Source organism: Poromitra crassiceps (genome assembly GCF_964638095.1).
Source record: "Poromitra crassiceps genome assembly, chromosome: 1".
In the NCBI taxonomy this organism is placed as follows: Eukaryota; Metazoa; Chordata; class Actinopteri; order Beryciformes; family Melamphaidae; genus Poromitra; species Poromitra crassiceps.
The window spans coordinates 96,791,895-96,809,148 of record NC_139623.1 but is presented as its reverse complement, the minus strand read 5'-3'; the positions used below and the strand labels follow the sequence as shown (position 1 = coordinate 96,809,148).

Here is a 17,254-nt window from a genome sequence, read left to right as displayed (position 1 = left end):
TTGTCATATATGCCCACTTTGCTTGATAATAATTTTGCTGGCCAAAATGCCGCACACCAAACGTCTGGGAGCCGAGACGAGCCAAAATGTCACAATAAAGCAATTGGAGCTTGAATCCAGTACAGATTTGTGCTGCAAGTCTACTTTCCTCCAGCACCAGGATGAATGCCTAGCCTACTGTATACACTTCTGCTCTAACATGTTCTATTATTAGCCTACTGTAGGCTATACACTTCTGCTCTAACATGTTCTATTATTAGCCTACTGTATACACTTCTGCTCTAACATGTTCTCTTATTAGCCTACTGTATACACTTCTGCTCTAACATGTTCTCTTATTAGCCTACTGTATACACTTCTGCTCTAACATGTTCTCTTATTAGCCTACTGTATACACTTCTGCTCTAACATGTTCTCTTATTAGCCTACTGTATACACTTCTGCTCTAACATGTTCTAGTATTAGCCTACTGTATACACTTCTGCTCTAACATGTTCTCTTATTAGCCTACTGTATACACTTCTGCTCTAACATGTTCTCTTATTAGCCTACTGTATACACTTCTGCTCTAACATGTTCTATTATTAGCCTACTGTATACACTTCTGCTCTAACATGTTCTATTATTAGCCTACTGTAGGCTATACACTTCTGCTCTAACATGTTCTCTTATTAGCCTACTGTATACACTTCTGCTCTAACATGTTCTATTATTAGCCTACTGTATACACTTCTGCTCTAACATGTTCTAGTATTATAGTATATAGTATATATATAGTATATAGAAAACTTGCCATAACACCTTGAAAATTTATCCAGTCATCATGATCAATGACAATTGCTCCAGCAGAAGTGTCAAGTGCCCAACAGTACAAGAAGCTCCCAGGTCTGTGTGTTTATCAGGGTTCACACACCTTCTTAAACATCAAATTCAAAGACATTTCAAGGACCTTCCATACCCAATTCCCTCAAATTCAAGGACCCAACACAGCATAGTTTGAGACACGGATCAAGGTTAATTAGGCCTACTGTTACAACACAGACAATTTTTATAACGACAACTAGCAGGCTTTACAGAAGCTCACAGACAACAATTAAGAAAGACATAGAGGCTTGAATGTGTGAACACTGCACTGTTATACACGTGAAGTAAAACATATCAAAATAACTTAAAATTCTATTCTTGCACAAAATATATAAATTCAAGCACTTTGTCTATTTATGTCTATTTTCAAAAATGTTCAAGGTGTTTTTCCTCTCAAATTCACAAACTTTCAAGGATTCCCAGGACCCGTGGGAACCCTGGACTCTCCGCAACTGATGCTGCAATTAATACTCTGTGGGTTCTCAACCTGCTTGGCTGAATATGGCTTAAAAAGCTAGTAGAAAGAAGGAAGTGAAACAGTAGGCATGCCAGGTGTGTGACTGAGCACAGTAGTCCAGTGACAGTCAGGCTCCTCCCTCTTGGAGTTCTGAAAAGCAGGTGCACGACATGACAGGTATGACACCACCACTTCTCTGACGCAAACAACAGCCTCAAGCAGCAGTTCACAGTCGCGCCGGGGCACTATCAACTCGGCTCGCTCGGCAGTGTTGCCGTGGAGACACCTGTACAGTCACCTCTGTCATTCACAATTCACAGACTGAGGGCACACCCTAGACACACCTTAATGCCAGACATACTGTAATAACTCTACACCAACAGCATGGGGATAAGAGTGGTGTAGTCATTATTGAGGCTACCAGGTGAATACCCCATGGGTCTTTATCAGGGGTCTATCAGATCAATGGGCTCCAGTTAATTTTCTATTCAGGGACTGGCAAATGGTTGAGCAAGATCTCTGTGAAGTGAGTGGATGTACTGACTATGTTTGTCACTCAGGTCCATCTGCTGAGAGTGACGTTTCAGGGGCGTGTCACATGTGTCAGCTATTGATCCTGGGAGAGAGAGTGTCAACTCTTACAACCTGCCACCACCGAAAGCCAGTCAATCTCTTTTAGTTTAGAATGAAACATCATACACTGCTGGAGATATAAGAGAACTCAGATTCCTTCAATCTACTTTGAATACTGTTTGTTTATCTGCTATTTAAAATTGATTCTTTTTTTTTTATTGCTAAAGAGAAACTTATGCTGAGTGGAGATGAAGACAAAGTCATGAAAGCTTCAGGCACATGCTATAGGGGACCTTCATGTTTCCACACCTCCTATCTTGTCAGGTAACGTTTTGCGGTGCTAAATCTACATTTCATTACTTGGGATCACTGATTATAAGAAATCAAAACTGTACTGAAATATAATTATGAATAAGAAATCCAATTTGTTTTGCCTATCCGTATAGTAGCATATCATCATTAAGGTACAATAATTAAGTAATGCAATATGTATAGTGTGTGTTTATCTTGGGTAGATATATAATTTTAAAGTCTATATCACTTATTGAAACATTTTAATTACTTTTAGAAAATGATTTATAGATATGCTTTTATGTGATGTCTTCACCCTATTATATTTACCCCCATTGTCTTGCTATGTGTGCTTGTCTTTTATCTTTTCGTGGCTTGTCTTTAATTTTTTTTTATCTTATTCTATGATGATGCTGTTTAAATTTATTTTAGTATTTTGCAAACAGCATTTTTAAAAACATGTTATACAAATGAAAGCAAAAATTAATATTGAAAATTACGAGTATTTACATTACTACAACAAAAACAACAACAACAACAACAATAAGGATCAATAAAGTGAGGAAGGCGGGATCCATCATTGGACTGACCCCTAACTCCTTATGTTATGTATGTTATGTTATGTAATGATCCTAGAGCAAAGAATGGGCAGGAAGCTCAAGAGGATCATGCACGAGGACCACCCAATGTTCCATGTTTTTAGTTCCCTGAAGAGCTCTTTTAGTCACAGGCTTGTTGCCTAGATGGTCTTCAGAGAGATTGAGGAAGTCCTTCGTTCCTGCTGCGGTCATGTTTTGCCGTCATCAACATTGCCGTTGATTGTTGCTGACTATCTGGTGTTGGCATTGTTGATATACCAAGGCCTGTTGTTATATGGGGGCTATGCTCTCCCCTTATTCTGTACTGCTTGAGGTATGTCATTTGTGTATAGCTTTTTTTATGGTCTGTTGTTTGTCCTATAGTGAGGCAAATTGAACGTCACTTCCTGCTACAGCACTGTACCAGAGATTTTCTTCCTGAATTTATTTTCCCATAGACATTTCGTAAAATGCTTATAAAAATAGTTTTACTTGGTCAAACCAAACGGTTCAGCTATATTTAGAATCGGGAGAGACCATAGAACATTTCACAACAACAAACAACAACAGAAAAAATATTTTCTTTGAACCTGCATTTTTTTTTTACGTTTTGGTCCGAGTGAAATGTTATGCGATCTCTCCTGTTTCTAAATATATCTGAACCATTTGGTTTAAACAAGTAAAACTACTTTTATAAGCATTTTACGAAATGTCTATGCGAAAATAAATGGCGGATGAAAATCTCTGGTACAGTGCTGAAGCAGGAAGTGACATTCCACTTTGGCTCTCTATTATGGTGGCACTCAGTCCCCCCCCCCCCCCCCCGGGGGATTAATAAAGTATATTGTATCGTATCGTAATATGTTGTTGTTGTTGTTGTTGTTGTTGTTGTTGTTATTATTGTTATTATTATTATTATTATATACTGTATCGAAACATCCTGTTCCACCTCGTCTCTAAGTTTCTCCATTGGGTTGTCATCTGGGAACTGCATTAAACTCAAATCAGTCATGTTTCTGGAAACATGTTGAGGTGAGGTCCATTAAAAAAAGGGCAGGCTGTGGCCATCGGCAACAATGCTGTGCTGTTCAACCGATGCTCCACTGGTACTGAGGGACTTTCTCACAACATTACACACCACTAAGCCAACCAGGAAGGATGGATGCATAACTTCAGGCTGTTTATGATGACTAATTCTATCTTTGTCACAGCATGTTGCAAGAGAAACTGGAATTTGTGGGATCAGGCAACATTTTCCCACTCATGCAGTTTGACCTGTCATGTATTATCTTCTTGTTCTTAGATGACAGGATCTAAACCCTGCAGGTTCTTCTTGGAGCCCGTCTGCTTCAGTGTTGCCTGAGCTGTGTGTTCTTCTGCACACCACTGTTGGACTGAGCTCTTATTTGCAAACTTGTGGCCCGCAGCTTGTTCCCCTCGGACCTCATCAATGAGGTGTTCTTACTGCCACTGACCAGATGTGTTTTGTTTCTCAGGAAACTGTAGCATGTGAGAATGAAAACAGTGCCGCCATGTTTAAAGTCACTGGCTGTTTAGTCCAGCAGTAATAGAACCTCTCAATACTTTATTTATACATGATTCATTATGTGGAGGAGCGAGCTGTTTGTTTAAAGCCTTTTTTTTTAAACATCTTTGGTTAAAACAGGGAGATGTAACCAATACAATGTACTGTATGAGTGTATACTGTGTACAGTACATTTGTGTACAGAGCACTACAGGAAAATAATCACATATTTATAAAAGTAATAAATATTGTCTTCAGCAACCACAATATTCTTTCATTCACGGCATGATAATATCACAGCTTCATGACAAAGGTAGGCCATTCAGAAAAGGCCGGCCCGAGCAAATATTTGCTCTTTATGAGTGCATACCAATGTGTGTGTGTTTTTGTACTATATTTCTATTTGCAGGTTCCCAAAGCTGTGATAAACCTAATTCAATTGTTCCAATGTATTGAGGCATTATTTTACTGAAAGGTGTGTCTGAACAGGAATGCACTAAAATGTTTGCTTTAGGATTATTTACCTCTTAAAAGGGATTACATGATAGTTGATTAGTTAGTTAGTTGATTTAGTTGATTAATTGAACAGAAACACAGATATAGCCACAAAGCTATCAAAGTATTGCAAAGAGGGCCTTGCATCCTGAGTCTCCCCGGATTAGATGTTAAGTGCCGTACATGTTTTGTCAGCTCTGGGAATTTTCAGTGCAACTCGCTCCTTGACACTTTTCTCCATAATGTCTTTTGTTGAACAAAAGCTCAACAAAAGTGCTGAATGCCTCATTCAATCAAATTCAGCCCAGGCCTGAGAATAAATATGACATCATAATAAACAGTGGTCAAATGATTATGTTTGTTATGTTACAGAGTGAAGAACAGCAACCCAGGCACACATGTCAGATGTCCATGTTGGTTCCAGATTCTTCTAGTCATTCTACTCACAGGTAAGCTTTGGCGTGAGGAATGGCAAAGTATTTGAGAAGCTGTCGAGGGTAAAATATGACAAAGGATGTATGCAGACAGGACGCTCATTAGTCTGTCAGCTGTGTGGGATATCGCGACTGACATCTCTGAACTTCTATTCAAACTGTACAGTGTCTGAAATGTCAGTCATGTAATCAACACAATGACACACACACACACAGAATGACAAATATAGATAACCTGCTCTTCTGGTCTGACTGTTTCCAAAAAAGACAAAAGTTGACAAAGCATAGCCTCCGTGCAGAGAAGCGGAATATATGAGTAACATAGAAAACAAAGAAGATGAAATATAAGATGGAACATTAGTAGTTGTTGACCATGATAAGTTAACAAATAACTTTTATAGGGCTGGGTATTGACAAGGACCTCACAATACGATGCGTATCACCATACATGGGTCACGATACTATTGTATCCCAATACATTGCGATATGATACATATTGTGCTATATTGCAATACTCAACATAATTTACAGACATTTTAAAATTAGAGCTGAAAATACAACTTGATGTGTACCACCTGGCTAGTATAATAATATGTACATCACATCATATTGATAACTCAGTGGACAAATTGGGTCAAAACTATTTAACCTTTCTGTTTCCCTCATCAGGTCATGCTTCATGCAAACACATTTCCCAATTCCCACCTTCTCAAACATTCACAACCACCACCCTCATGACCACAACATCCACAGCAACCTCTCCTGCTGTAACACCCATCCCGACATCAACAACCACCACCCTCAGGACTACAACATCTACAGCAACTTCTCCTGCTGTAACACCCATCCCGACAACAACAACCACCACCCTCAGGACTACAACATCCACAGCATATTCTCCTGCTGTAATACCCATCCCGACATCAACAACCACCACCCTCAGGACTACAACATCCACAGCAACTTCTCCTGCTGTAACACCCGTCCCAACATCAACAACCACCACCCTCAGGACTACATCTACAGCAACTTCTCCTGCTGTAACATCCATCCCGACATCGACAACCACCACCCTCAGGACTACAACATCCACAGCAACTTCTCCTGCTGTAACACCCATCCCGACAACAACAACCACCACCCTCAGGACTACAACATCCACAGCATCTTCTCCTGCTGTAACACCCATCCCGACATCAACAACCACCACCCTCAGGACTACAACATCCACAGCAACTTCTCCAGCTGTAACACCCATCCCAACAACCACCACCCTCAGGACTACATCTACAGCAACTTCTCCTGCTGTAACACCCATCCCAACATCAACAACCACCACCCTCAGGACTACAACATCTACAGCAACTTCTCCTGCTGTAACACCCATCCCAACATCAACAACCACCACCCTCAGGACTACAACATCTACAGCAACTTCTCCTGCTGTAACACCCATCCCGACATCAACAACCACCACCCTCAGGACTACATCTACAGCAACTTCTCCTGCTGTAACACCCATCCCAACATCAACAACCACCACCCTCAGGACTGCAACATCTACAGCAACTTCTCCAGCTGTAACACCCATCCCAACATCAACAACCACCACCCTCACGACTACAACATCTACAGCATCTTCTCCTGCTGTAACACCCATCCCGTCACACACTAGCACGACAAATGTGCCTCAACCAGGTAAACTGGCATAATAATAATAATAATTTCATCCACAGAGATACCAGTGTAATCATCAGCAATGACAGAGGCCATATCTCATTCAGCAGCACTCTATTACAAAGAAAATTCCTACACCATCCCTCACAACCTCTGACAAAGTATAATTAGTGTCTCTGTCATTCACAATTGTCTTTCTATCTGTTCCCAGTTCCCACACTACTGCTGTTAACCACACCCATTGTTGCTAACAGCACCTCTCTGTACTCTGCAGTACATCACGTGGTTGAAAATATGGTTCATTGTCGTTTGTCCATAATTCCATTTTTAACATTCAGATCTAACTATAAAGCGGTGGTCCTCTGACTGCCTAATTGAAAATAACATTCACATTACAACCTCTTTTGTCAGAAAAAACAGGGATCGCCTCCAAAGATATGAACGATGTGTGGGCCTCTTCACAACACAACGCACATGCATAGACTCAACTGGTTATATCCCCCTCCCCATCCCGGTCCCCTGCCCCCCCCATACCCTTAGCAGGTTCAGACCTGGTGGTGAAGTTATACTTTAAAGACCCCCTAAAGTCAAAAATCTGTTTGTTTGAGCCTCACTGTGCAGAATGATGTCTGTGCAGAGTTTGACACTAGAAGGCTGTTTTCACATTCATCTGCTGAGAGTGGAAAGTTTCTCTCTGCTCACTACATTACATTACATTACATTACATTACATTACGTCATTTGGCAGACGCTTTTATCCAAAGCGACTTACATTAACACATTTTTGTCAGCAAAAAAGGGCATTTTCAATTAGCATGATTCATGACATCGCGGATAGTGGAACCAATCCCTGTCCAGTATTCAGCAGTCAATTCAACACATTCTCACTCCCAACTCGTCATATAATGCAGATTGGTCAGCAACCCTTGTCGTCACTTTGTCACAAGCTGGGAGTGAGAATGTTTTGAAAACTCGTGTTGATTGGCTAGTTCTAGATCACCCTGATTGGTTGCTTTGGATTTTTAAATGAGGGAGAAGGAGGGGAAGTCATCTTAAGGATTTTAAAAAGATAATGAAACCTTTTTTTGTGGGGAAAAACCATCAGACACAAATTATTATTCAAAGTAGAGTATTTTATATACATCTTGAAACATGACTTTAGGGGGTCTTCAATAAACTTTGAATATGGTAAACAAGCGCACAGCACTCTGCAACGGGGCGAATGAATGGGTAACTGCACTAGTTAATTTAATGTCAATACCCTCTGTCTTCTAGCGACCACAACAAAAACAACCAGAGGAGCTCCACAAACAACAGTCATTCATAACATCACAAATGGTATGAAAAAATAGTCTAACTAAAGGTGAATGGGTGCAGCATAGACAGGACGTACAGTACAGGACTTAGAACATAATACGTTCCATGATATATTTGAATCCTTAGCAACAACAGGCACTCTATAGTTATACAGTATCCTAATTCTCAGCAGACTATTGATTATCTCTTCCTCACCTTTGTCTCTTGCTGTGGATTCAGAGCCACGAGTACAGGTGCAGTGCAACTCCTCTCAAGCATGTACTAATCAATGTAAGTGAAAAGTAAATGTCACTCGCATGTTAAAATATATGAATTTAGCAGCATTTATAAATAAATTAAATAAATGAATTAGCATTTATTTATTTTTTTGAAACATGATCTGTTTGTTCCTTACAGCAGTGTACTATTGGCTGGACGTCACTGTGTATGTGACAGGAGAGGAGAAGAATGAGTCAGACATTAGTACCTGGGTATGTAATCTGGGATGTGGGCAAACTGGCTATAGACTACAGACTACAGTCTCTCAGCCATATTCAGGATGTCTGCTTCTTTGTCCTATAATAAAGATCATGAGGATGCTGTTTCTTTTTCAGCTCCATAATCTGTTTCAAAGCCACTTGGAGACGTGTGTGTCCCCAAACCAGACAGAAGCAAACACCACCAGCTCAGATGATGACTTTCTACAAAGCACATCTGTCAGCCCCTCATACGAGCCCACACACAACATGACGTCATTGTCACTCAGCTACAACACAACTACAACAACTACTACAACATTAACGCGGAACTACAGCCAACAAACTGGGTATCACTGCTATGAACTCCTGTGTATTCAATGAATGAATGAATGAATTGATGGATGTGAACTCAGGATGGCTAAACCTTCATATTTTTATACAAAAATGTATCTACACTGTAGGTAAGGAGAGTGCAACCTGTGAACAGCATTTTATCTTATGATTCTTAAGTCATAGTAATGAACTCATGACTGAAATTACACATTTATTTGTCTAATCTGACCCTTTTAACTGACTTTTAATTGATTCATTTTGTCACGATTTGCTTTTCAAATTTCTTTTTCAGTGAGATGGGTGATGGTGGAGTGACTGGTAGCAACCTATTTCAAGTAAGCAATGTCTTATAATGCATTCATGTGGGTTACCTGTGAAGTGAAGGATTGTGTTAATCAGGATAGATCCATCTGTTTTAACAGGGAATTGAAGTTTCATGCTCCATGAAAACTGCGATAAGGTCAGTGAAATATTCGACTGTTTTCAATGACTGTCCAGTGTCCGTTACCTCCTAACATCTTAACACTGCGGCTCAACTTCAGGAAGACTACATGTACTATACTGCTGAAGCTGAAGCAGCCCATACGTCCGTGTTGTATCCTGCGTTCTCTGTGTCGGGGCGGGAAAACCTCCAGGCACATCCATGTGGTGGGGAAAAGAGTGGAGAGAGTGGGTACGTGTGTTGCATATTCTGAAATACATAATAACTTACATATTGAGCTTCCTAGGGATGAGTTCCCATTATACAAGCAAGGGTCTTTGTCATTGTGCAGGGAGTCTGCCTCAAAGAAATGGCTACATGGAGTGCAACAGCTTCACCCAAGATCCAAACACATGCTTTTATACCGGTGCTGTGGACGGATCATGGTAAGCTGCTCTGTCTTGATCTCTCTTCTTTTTTTTTTACCTCACACTTCTATATTATATTGCAATTCTACAGACACAGGAATATTTTGATTCCTCTATCGACAGGGCACCATAGCTCTAGACAACTTTATGTCAATCAGTTGCTTGAAATCTAGAAAATAATGTTTTGATTTGTTTATTTAGACGGGACAGTGCAAAATTAATGGACACAAAGAACATAATCAGAGTGTAAAAATTGCCGGATTTAGCACGAGACTCGAACACGTTGCACATGGCACGAGGCTAATTTCCATCCGTAGTCCCCAAAACAAACAGGACATACGTGGACATACCTACATACAATACAATTACACACAAACAATACATACATGCAGAATGTATTCTAAAGTTGCATTATTGTAAATTGCTCTGGTGTCAGCTAAACTCCTATGGTAAAGGTAAATGTATATGACATCTCTCATTGTGTGCGTGGTTATGTTACAGTGAAGAGTCGGGGACTTACGTGGCACCTGAAAAGAACTCAACTCATTGTGGCATACCAAGAGGTGAGATCATAGCATTTTGCCTGAACATCTGTATAAGTGCAGTATACCCATAGACATAAATAATATGGACGTATCTATCCCATTAAATTTCGTTTTCCTGGCGGAGTTCAAACGGTGGGTGTCACCATCTTGATTTTTCGTCAGCAGAGTGGGAGGGAATGGGTTGAGTCATTCCGCACCTCACGTGAGATGGGAGTTTCCCAGAGCCGCAGCTCCACCTGCTATTGGTCCGTGATCGGCAAGCTGCGTAATCACTCGACAGGCGATCTGTCAATCACCCCCTTTTCTATCATCTTTTTTACTCCAAACGGGCGAGTTAGGGTATATAAAAATCCCCCCCCCCCCCACAGTTCTTATGAAAAGGTGAAATTAGCTATTTAGACCAAAACCGCGTTTCGCCCCTAACTGGAAAGATGTTAAATCATGTTACAAAGTCGGGCATTTTAACATGCCTACTGCCCCCGACGCCTAGTGGCCATTGGAGGAACTACAACTTTCCAATTCACTTCCGCATCCTCAGAGGGAAGGGGGTGGTCTTGCCCACTGAGTATACCAAGAGGTGAGATCATAGCATTTTGCCTGAACATCTGTATAAGTGCAGTATACAAATTTTTCTGCTGTGTGCGGGATCATCCAAATTTTGTATCTGCAACTACAGTGCCTTCAGAAAGTATTCAACCCGATTGACATTTTCCATGTGGCGTTGTGTTGCCTGACTGTGTCAGGCACATGTCAGCCTGGAGTTTACAAAAAGGCACATGAAAGCAGAGTCTGTGGCGTGAAGAAACAACAGTTGAACTCTTCAGCCGTGCAAGTCTCGGACTGAGAGACTCATCAGAGGGCTGTACCACAAATGTTGTATAAGAAGATCCAGGATCTGTCCCTTGATCTGGTTTGGCTAAACCAGATAATTGCCAAGAAGCTCGATTCTAGCAATACCACGATACCACGAATGTAGTTCGCCACTCGTTAAGTGGAACCAGGTTTTTCTAATCAAGTTGAGAGCGCGTGCACATGAAAATGCCCATGCACAGGAGCTTGTGCCCGCAAAAGAGGCGTGGTTTTTAACAACTAGCCAATCACAATGCAATATGGACTGATCCAGCTTCTACAGCGCCAGACACGCCTATTTCCTCATTCATTCAAAGCGCAAATCGTGAAGCTTTACTATGTATGTCAGAATCAAAATCGGTGTTGGATATTATTAGTCTGTTCCCGAATGACTGTCTAAAGTTACCGCTTTTATTCACATCAGTAATTTCTTTGAAGAGCGGTTTCTGCCTCCACGTAGGCTACAGCAGCTCAATTCACCCTCTCAATAAACTCAATATAACCTGCATGTCTATTTCCAAAATCCGTAGGCGTTTTTAGACCATTTAGGCTCAATGAATAATAATGATCTCATGATGTGTTTGGTCACACTGATGGAATAATTCCTATAGGCTAATAGGCTATCAATAAAAAACATAATGATAATAAAATTAAAAAAGGCTGCTGAACTGAATCGACACGGTACGTGCGGGCATAGATTTCATTTATAAAAAATAGCCTATTTTGTGGTCACATATAGGCTATTGGCAGCAGAGTCGCATATCTCCATATTTCATACAAGGACTATGCTGGAAATAATATGAAGTTCAATCACATCATACAGGCCAAAAGCAACACAGTTGCAGCTGCAAAATGCAGGAGTAGCCTAGATATGAATAATCTGTGTGCAGGCAATCCCATATTAAATTGCTTAGATAGTAGTAGGCTATTCTGGCATGTATGACCATGTCCAACCCAACGTCAGCCTCAGCTCCGTTGTGCACACGGCACCGTGCGCAACGGAGACGTTTATGTAACCTTTTTATGCCGGTTTAGTGATATTTCTCCACTCACCATTCAGCTGCAATCGATCAGCGGGGTCAAACAACGTATCTAGCCTACTTGAGACCACAAAAATTAATATATAAAAACATATTCCAAAGTGGTAAGTAGGGCTTAATTTAAATGTAGCCTGCAACAAGTGCAAGGCTGTCCTCGATTAATTCAACAGGAGCCATTTTTCTTTTTCTTTTTTCTTCCCCCCCCCCTTTTGAATGCAATGTATTTTTCATATGGGGACCATATGAATGGCGACTCGCTGTTTCCAGAGAGCTGATTGGTAAGCAGGTGGGTCTTTCATGGGTTTTGATTTTATCCTCTGAACTTAACCTGCTACAAAGCAGGTTAGCCGTAGAGCATACAGTAAGTTGCTATGGTGATCTATCTCGGTAAGAAGTTAACTAGCGTCGTGGTACGGCAAACCTAGGGTTAAACCTGAAGTTACCTCGCTAAGCCACTAATCTTGTTTCGTGGTACAGCCCTCAGAGGGAACAGAGGACAATGACCCTAATCATACAGCCACATTTAACTTCTACTGCTTCAGAATAACAATGTGAGGAGTGGCCCAGTCAAACCCGGACTACAATCCCATAAATAATCTCTTTAATGAATTGAATATAGCTGTTCACTGATGCTCCAAGACCAATTTGAACAGAGTGCATATTGAATTAAGGTTGCAACAACAACAACAACAACAACAACAACAACAACAACAACAACAACAACAACAACAACAGGGTTCCATGCAGTCATCAAATGAAAGTATTGTTTCTGTTTTGCTGCTGGTATGTAGGCTACATATTGATCAGTAATCTAGGCATAATCCATTAATCCAGACACAATATACTTATGTTTCAGTTAGGAATAAAGCCTCCTGCAACTGCTCTGCATACTGCAATGGAACTGGTTAGTGCATTATCAATTAACAAGTCCAAACTATTATCTCCATAGATATCTGAAATCATATCTTTTGCAACATCACAAAAGTTTTGTTATTAAACGTTGTTCATTTTGTTTCTGTGTTTTAGCTGCATACTATTATTTGCAAATTTCAATACAAGACCGCACCATGAACTATTCATATGTCTCCTCTCTGGTGAGTTCCGCTGTGTGTGTGTGTGTGTGTGTGTGTGTGTGTGTGTGTGTGTGTGTGTGCGTGCGTGCGTGCGTGCGTGCGCGCGTGCGCACGCAACCGCGAACGGGTGTGTGTGCACGTGCGGTGTGTGTTTATTAAGTATTTGTGATCAATGATATAGCTATTCTTTGCATCAGTAGAAGCCTACATCATAATAACCTCTTGATTCCCTACAGATTCATCAGCTAAAAACGCCACCACCCTGCTCCACAAAGTATGTTAGATTAAATTACTCAAGCATATTCAAATCCATTTGTACTGGGTACATATATTTTGATGAAGAATTGACAATCCTGGTAATGTTCCTTTACAGCAGTTCATGTTCATTGTCCATCATTGCATCTGAATATAAGGTAAAACACCTCCACAGCATGTTCATATTGCTTAAGAAGAAGAAAAAAAGAGAAAGAAATCGCTGATTCATGCTTATGGGCAGTTGTACTTTCATACACTAACTCACAATTCACAATTATAAGTTATATTAAATTAAGAAGAATGAAGCATTGTAAGGTCAAACATCAAAACATGCCTGAATGTATTGATCGCCACAATGACCTAGTTTGACTAACATAGAAATGGTTTTCATACTGTGTGTCTCATTTTCACACAGGATGCCTATGTGAACTGTGGGGGCGCAACAACAAAGTGAGTCTTGTCATGATTGTCACCTTTTGGGTGAATGTGCCATGCACTGCTACTGAACTAATGTATTGACTGGTTTTATTTCTAGTCTCGACAACTGCGATGTGATCGTAAGCTTTGGCAAAGAGGTCCCTGTGTGTGCTGTCTCCACGGCTTTCCTGACCATGCTCCAGTCAGAGGAACACGTCTACTACGATGGGAAAGTGACCCGCGCAGGTGTGTGCATTATCCACAGGGAAACAGCTCCGTGCACGTCTTCAATATCAGTTCATACAGTCAAACAAAATCACTGCAGGTGTGCTCTGTAAGACCTCTCATTTGGGTTTGATCTTCTATGTCTCATAGCAATCTGTGGGGATTCAGGAGTCAGTGGAAATCCACTGAAATCGAACTTCACATGGGTTTACATAGACTTAAAGCCCTCTGAGTTTTGTTTAGAAGAGGAGTATGTGGCTGACATCCTCAGTTTTTCCTCGACCTGGTTTGTATAATCTTCTTTTATATACATTACATTTCGAATAGACACTTTACACCACACTTATTGTATATACCGTAGCAGTTAATGCATTTTTTTTGTAAATGTTTAAATGTACCTTGTTTGTTTGTTTTAACTTTTGCATACCTTTTTCTGTGCGAGTACTTTGAGAGCAACGCAAACCAGAGTCAGATTCCTTGTATGTGTACATACTTGGCCAATAAAGCTGATTCTGATTGCATTCATATCTTCTACATTAACGTAATCTTAAACAGTCAGTGGGCATGATGAATAGTAATTTATTTCAGGGCTGTTTGTGTTGTTATTGTACAGAATGTGGAACTTGTCAGATTTTTAAATGTATATTCACTTCAGATCGTATCTGTCCCCTTCTTCTCTTTCTAGTCAACAAGGAGAAAATGTGTGTGTCCTCCTGGAACAACAGTGTGATAAAAGCATCATACCACCGTCTACTACAGCCAGCCCAAATGCAACAACCTCTACCCTGATTCCCACCTCTGTACAGCAAAACACCACCTCCCCCTCTGTACAGCAAAACACCACCTCCCCCTCTGCACAGCAAAACACCACCTCCCCCTCTGCACAGCAAAACACCACCTCCCCCTCTGTACAGCAAAACACCACCTCCCCCTCTGTACAGCAAAACACCACCTCCCCCTCTGTACAGCAAAACACCACCTCCCCCTCTGTACAGCAAAACACCACCTCCCCCTCTGCACAGCAAAACACCACCTCCCCCTCTGCACAGCAAAACACCACCTCCCCCTCTGCACAGCAAAACACCACCTCCCCCTCTGTCAATGTCACTTCATCCCCACTGAATACAACAGCTGCAGCCCCCAATACTACTACTGCTGCTTATGTCACAGTCTCAGCGACAGGAGCAGCCAACATAACTACAGCCACTGCAAATGCAACCATTTCTATGAACGCGACGACTTCTATGAACACGACTTCTATGAGTCCAACGGTTTCTTTAAGCCCAACAATTGATATGAACACGACAACTTATTTGATCCCAACAATTTCTACGAACACAGCGATTTCTATGAACACGAGTCCTACAGGTACTACAATTTCTGCGGGCCCAACAGTCCCTACAACCAACATAACAGGTTTGTTATCATCTCAGCTGAGTGTAGGACTGTGTTGCGAATTCACGGTGCTAAAAACTTTACTCTGAAGTATTTTAACCACACTCAGAGGAATTGTAATTGCATGTCAATAATCATAACTGAACTGAGAAGAGAGTAATAATAACTCCATTCAAAAGTAGTGTAACTTAAAGAAAATTATGATTGACATGTGTAGACATATGTGTTTTGGGTGTTGACATAAGCGTGGAACTTGCACACACAACACACACACCATTACAATCTGATTGGTTGGCTCTGTAGCCGATTTAACTTGACAATATAAATATTCTAAATCGAACCCCGGCTCACTTCCTGTTGCAGTGTTTGCTAGTACAATAGGACAGACCTGACTAGGCTAGGGCCCTTTCCGTGAAAACCTTCTATAGAGAGCCAAAGTCACGCCCACTTCTGGGTTAGGCATACGAACCAACGGATTTCATCTGCCATTTTATTTTCCATTGATATTTTGTAAAATGCTTATCAAAATAGTTTTACTTCGTCAGAAGCAGGAGAGACTATATAACATTTCACTTGGACCAAAACGTAAAAAGAACAAAAAGAAATTGATCCGAGTGAAATGTTCTATGGTCTGCTAATTCTAAATATAGCTGAATCGATTTTGTGCATATTCAAAAACAGTGCCAACTCAACTGACAGTGAATTGTATCTGTGCTGATGGTAAAATCTCGAAAGTAATAGGTGAGTGCTGAACCTTTGTAACAGTTTGTTACTCTCCCTCTCAGATAGGACATTATGATTGTTTATATGTATTATATATCTGTTCATATGTTTGATGGCTGTCATTAAGAGAAAGGGGTTGGCTCAGGAAATGACGTAGGGGCTGGTATAATAAGCCCAGAAGCTGCGATAGCTCTCTCATGAAATCTCCGTAGAAGAGGAGCCAGGCAGCCGCTCGCTCAGAGTCCCCGTTTTGTCTTTTCTTTTGTGTCACCTTATTTACCAGTGTGTGTTTTAAGTTCTGTGAGTTGCGGTGCCATTTGTTTTGCCCCTAGACTCGAGCTTATAACCCAACCTGTAACACCTTGGTGTGTTTGCAGGTTTTAATTTCTTCTCTCGGTCCAGTTGCTGTGGAACTCACAGCCAAGTTGACATAACGAATATGCAATGTGTGCAATTTCCATGCTTAAACACATATGTGGCTTAATAGGATTGTGAATTGTTTTCTTTCATTTACAATACTTTTGATTCAGTTGCAATACATGATTACGGTAGCTCCATAAACATCTAAATCTGACAATAGCATGAGCCAGGAATTCTCTTTGGATTCATACACTTAAGCTAGTACTGTACAACAGCTCAATGCATTGTTTTCCCTTCAGAACCGCTTACTACAGCAAGCCCTGAAGGACAAGCCAATACGCTGCTTGAGGGGACTAGGAACGTGGCCAACCTCACCTCTAGCGACGTGGATAATCTCGTGTCCATGCTGGAGGCTCTTCTCGCAGGTCCCACCGTCAGCTTCGCTCTGGGAAACACCTCCATCCACATTGTCAGCAACCTGCTGGGTGCTTCTCCTGAAGCCGTGGCCGGATCCTCCAACAG

At 41.0% G+C, this 17,254-nt stretch overlaps 1 protein-coding gene across 1 annotated transcript in view; it reads left to right on the top strand.

Annotated features, from left to right (window-relative positions):
• Positions 1-2,119: 2,119 nt before the first annotated feature.
• LOC310783409 (uncharacterized protein) overlaps positions 2,120-17,254 on the top strand; it is a 29,137-nt gene continuing 14,002 nt past the window's right edge. The window contains exons 1-21 of the mRNA XM_083644270.1: positions 2,120-2,218; positions 5,156-5,232; positions 5,887-6,915; positions 8,169-8,231; positions 8,430-8,480; positions 8,607-8,680; positions 8,804-9,015; positions 9,294-9,336; positions 9,424-9,461; positions 9,544-9,674; positions 9,775-9,868; positions 10,352-10,413; positions 13,141-13,188; positions 13,311-13,378; positions 13,594-13,631; positions 13,731-13,770; positions 14,028-14,062; positions 14,148-14,275; positions 14,405-14,540; positions 14,940-15,670; positions 17,032-17,254. Coding sequence (XP_083500396.1) covers positions 2,130-2,218; positions 5,156-5,232; positions 5,887-6,915; positions 8,169-8,231; positions 8,430-8,480; positions 8,607-8,680; positions 8,804-9,015; positions 9,294-9,336; positions 9,424-9,461; positions 9,544-9,674; positions 9,775-9,868; positions 10,352-10,413; positions 13,141-13,188; positions 13,311-13,378; positions 13,594-13,631; positions 13,731-13,770; positions 14,028-14,062; positions 14,148-14,275; positions 14,405-14,540; positions 14,940-15,670; positions 17,032-17,254 — 3,410 coding nt within the window. The 5' untranslated portion in view covers positions 2,120-2,129. The remainder of the gene's footprint in view (positions 2,219-5,155; positions 5,233-5,886; positions 6,916-8,168; positions 8,232-8,429; positions 8,481-8,606; positions 8,681-8,803; positions 9,016-9,293; positions 9,337-9,423; positions 9,462-9,543; positions 9,675-9,774; positions 9,869-10,351; positions 10,414-13,140; positions 13,189-13,310; positions 13,379-13,593; positions 13,632-13,730; positions 13,771-14,027; positions 14,063-14,147; positions 14,276-14,404; positions 14,541-14,939; positions 15,671-17,031) is intronic.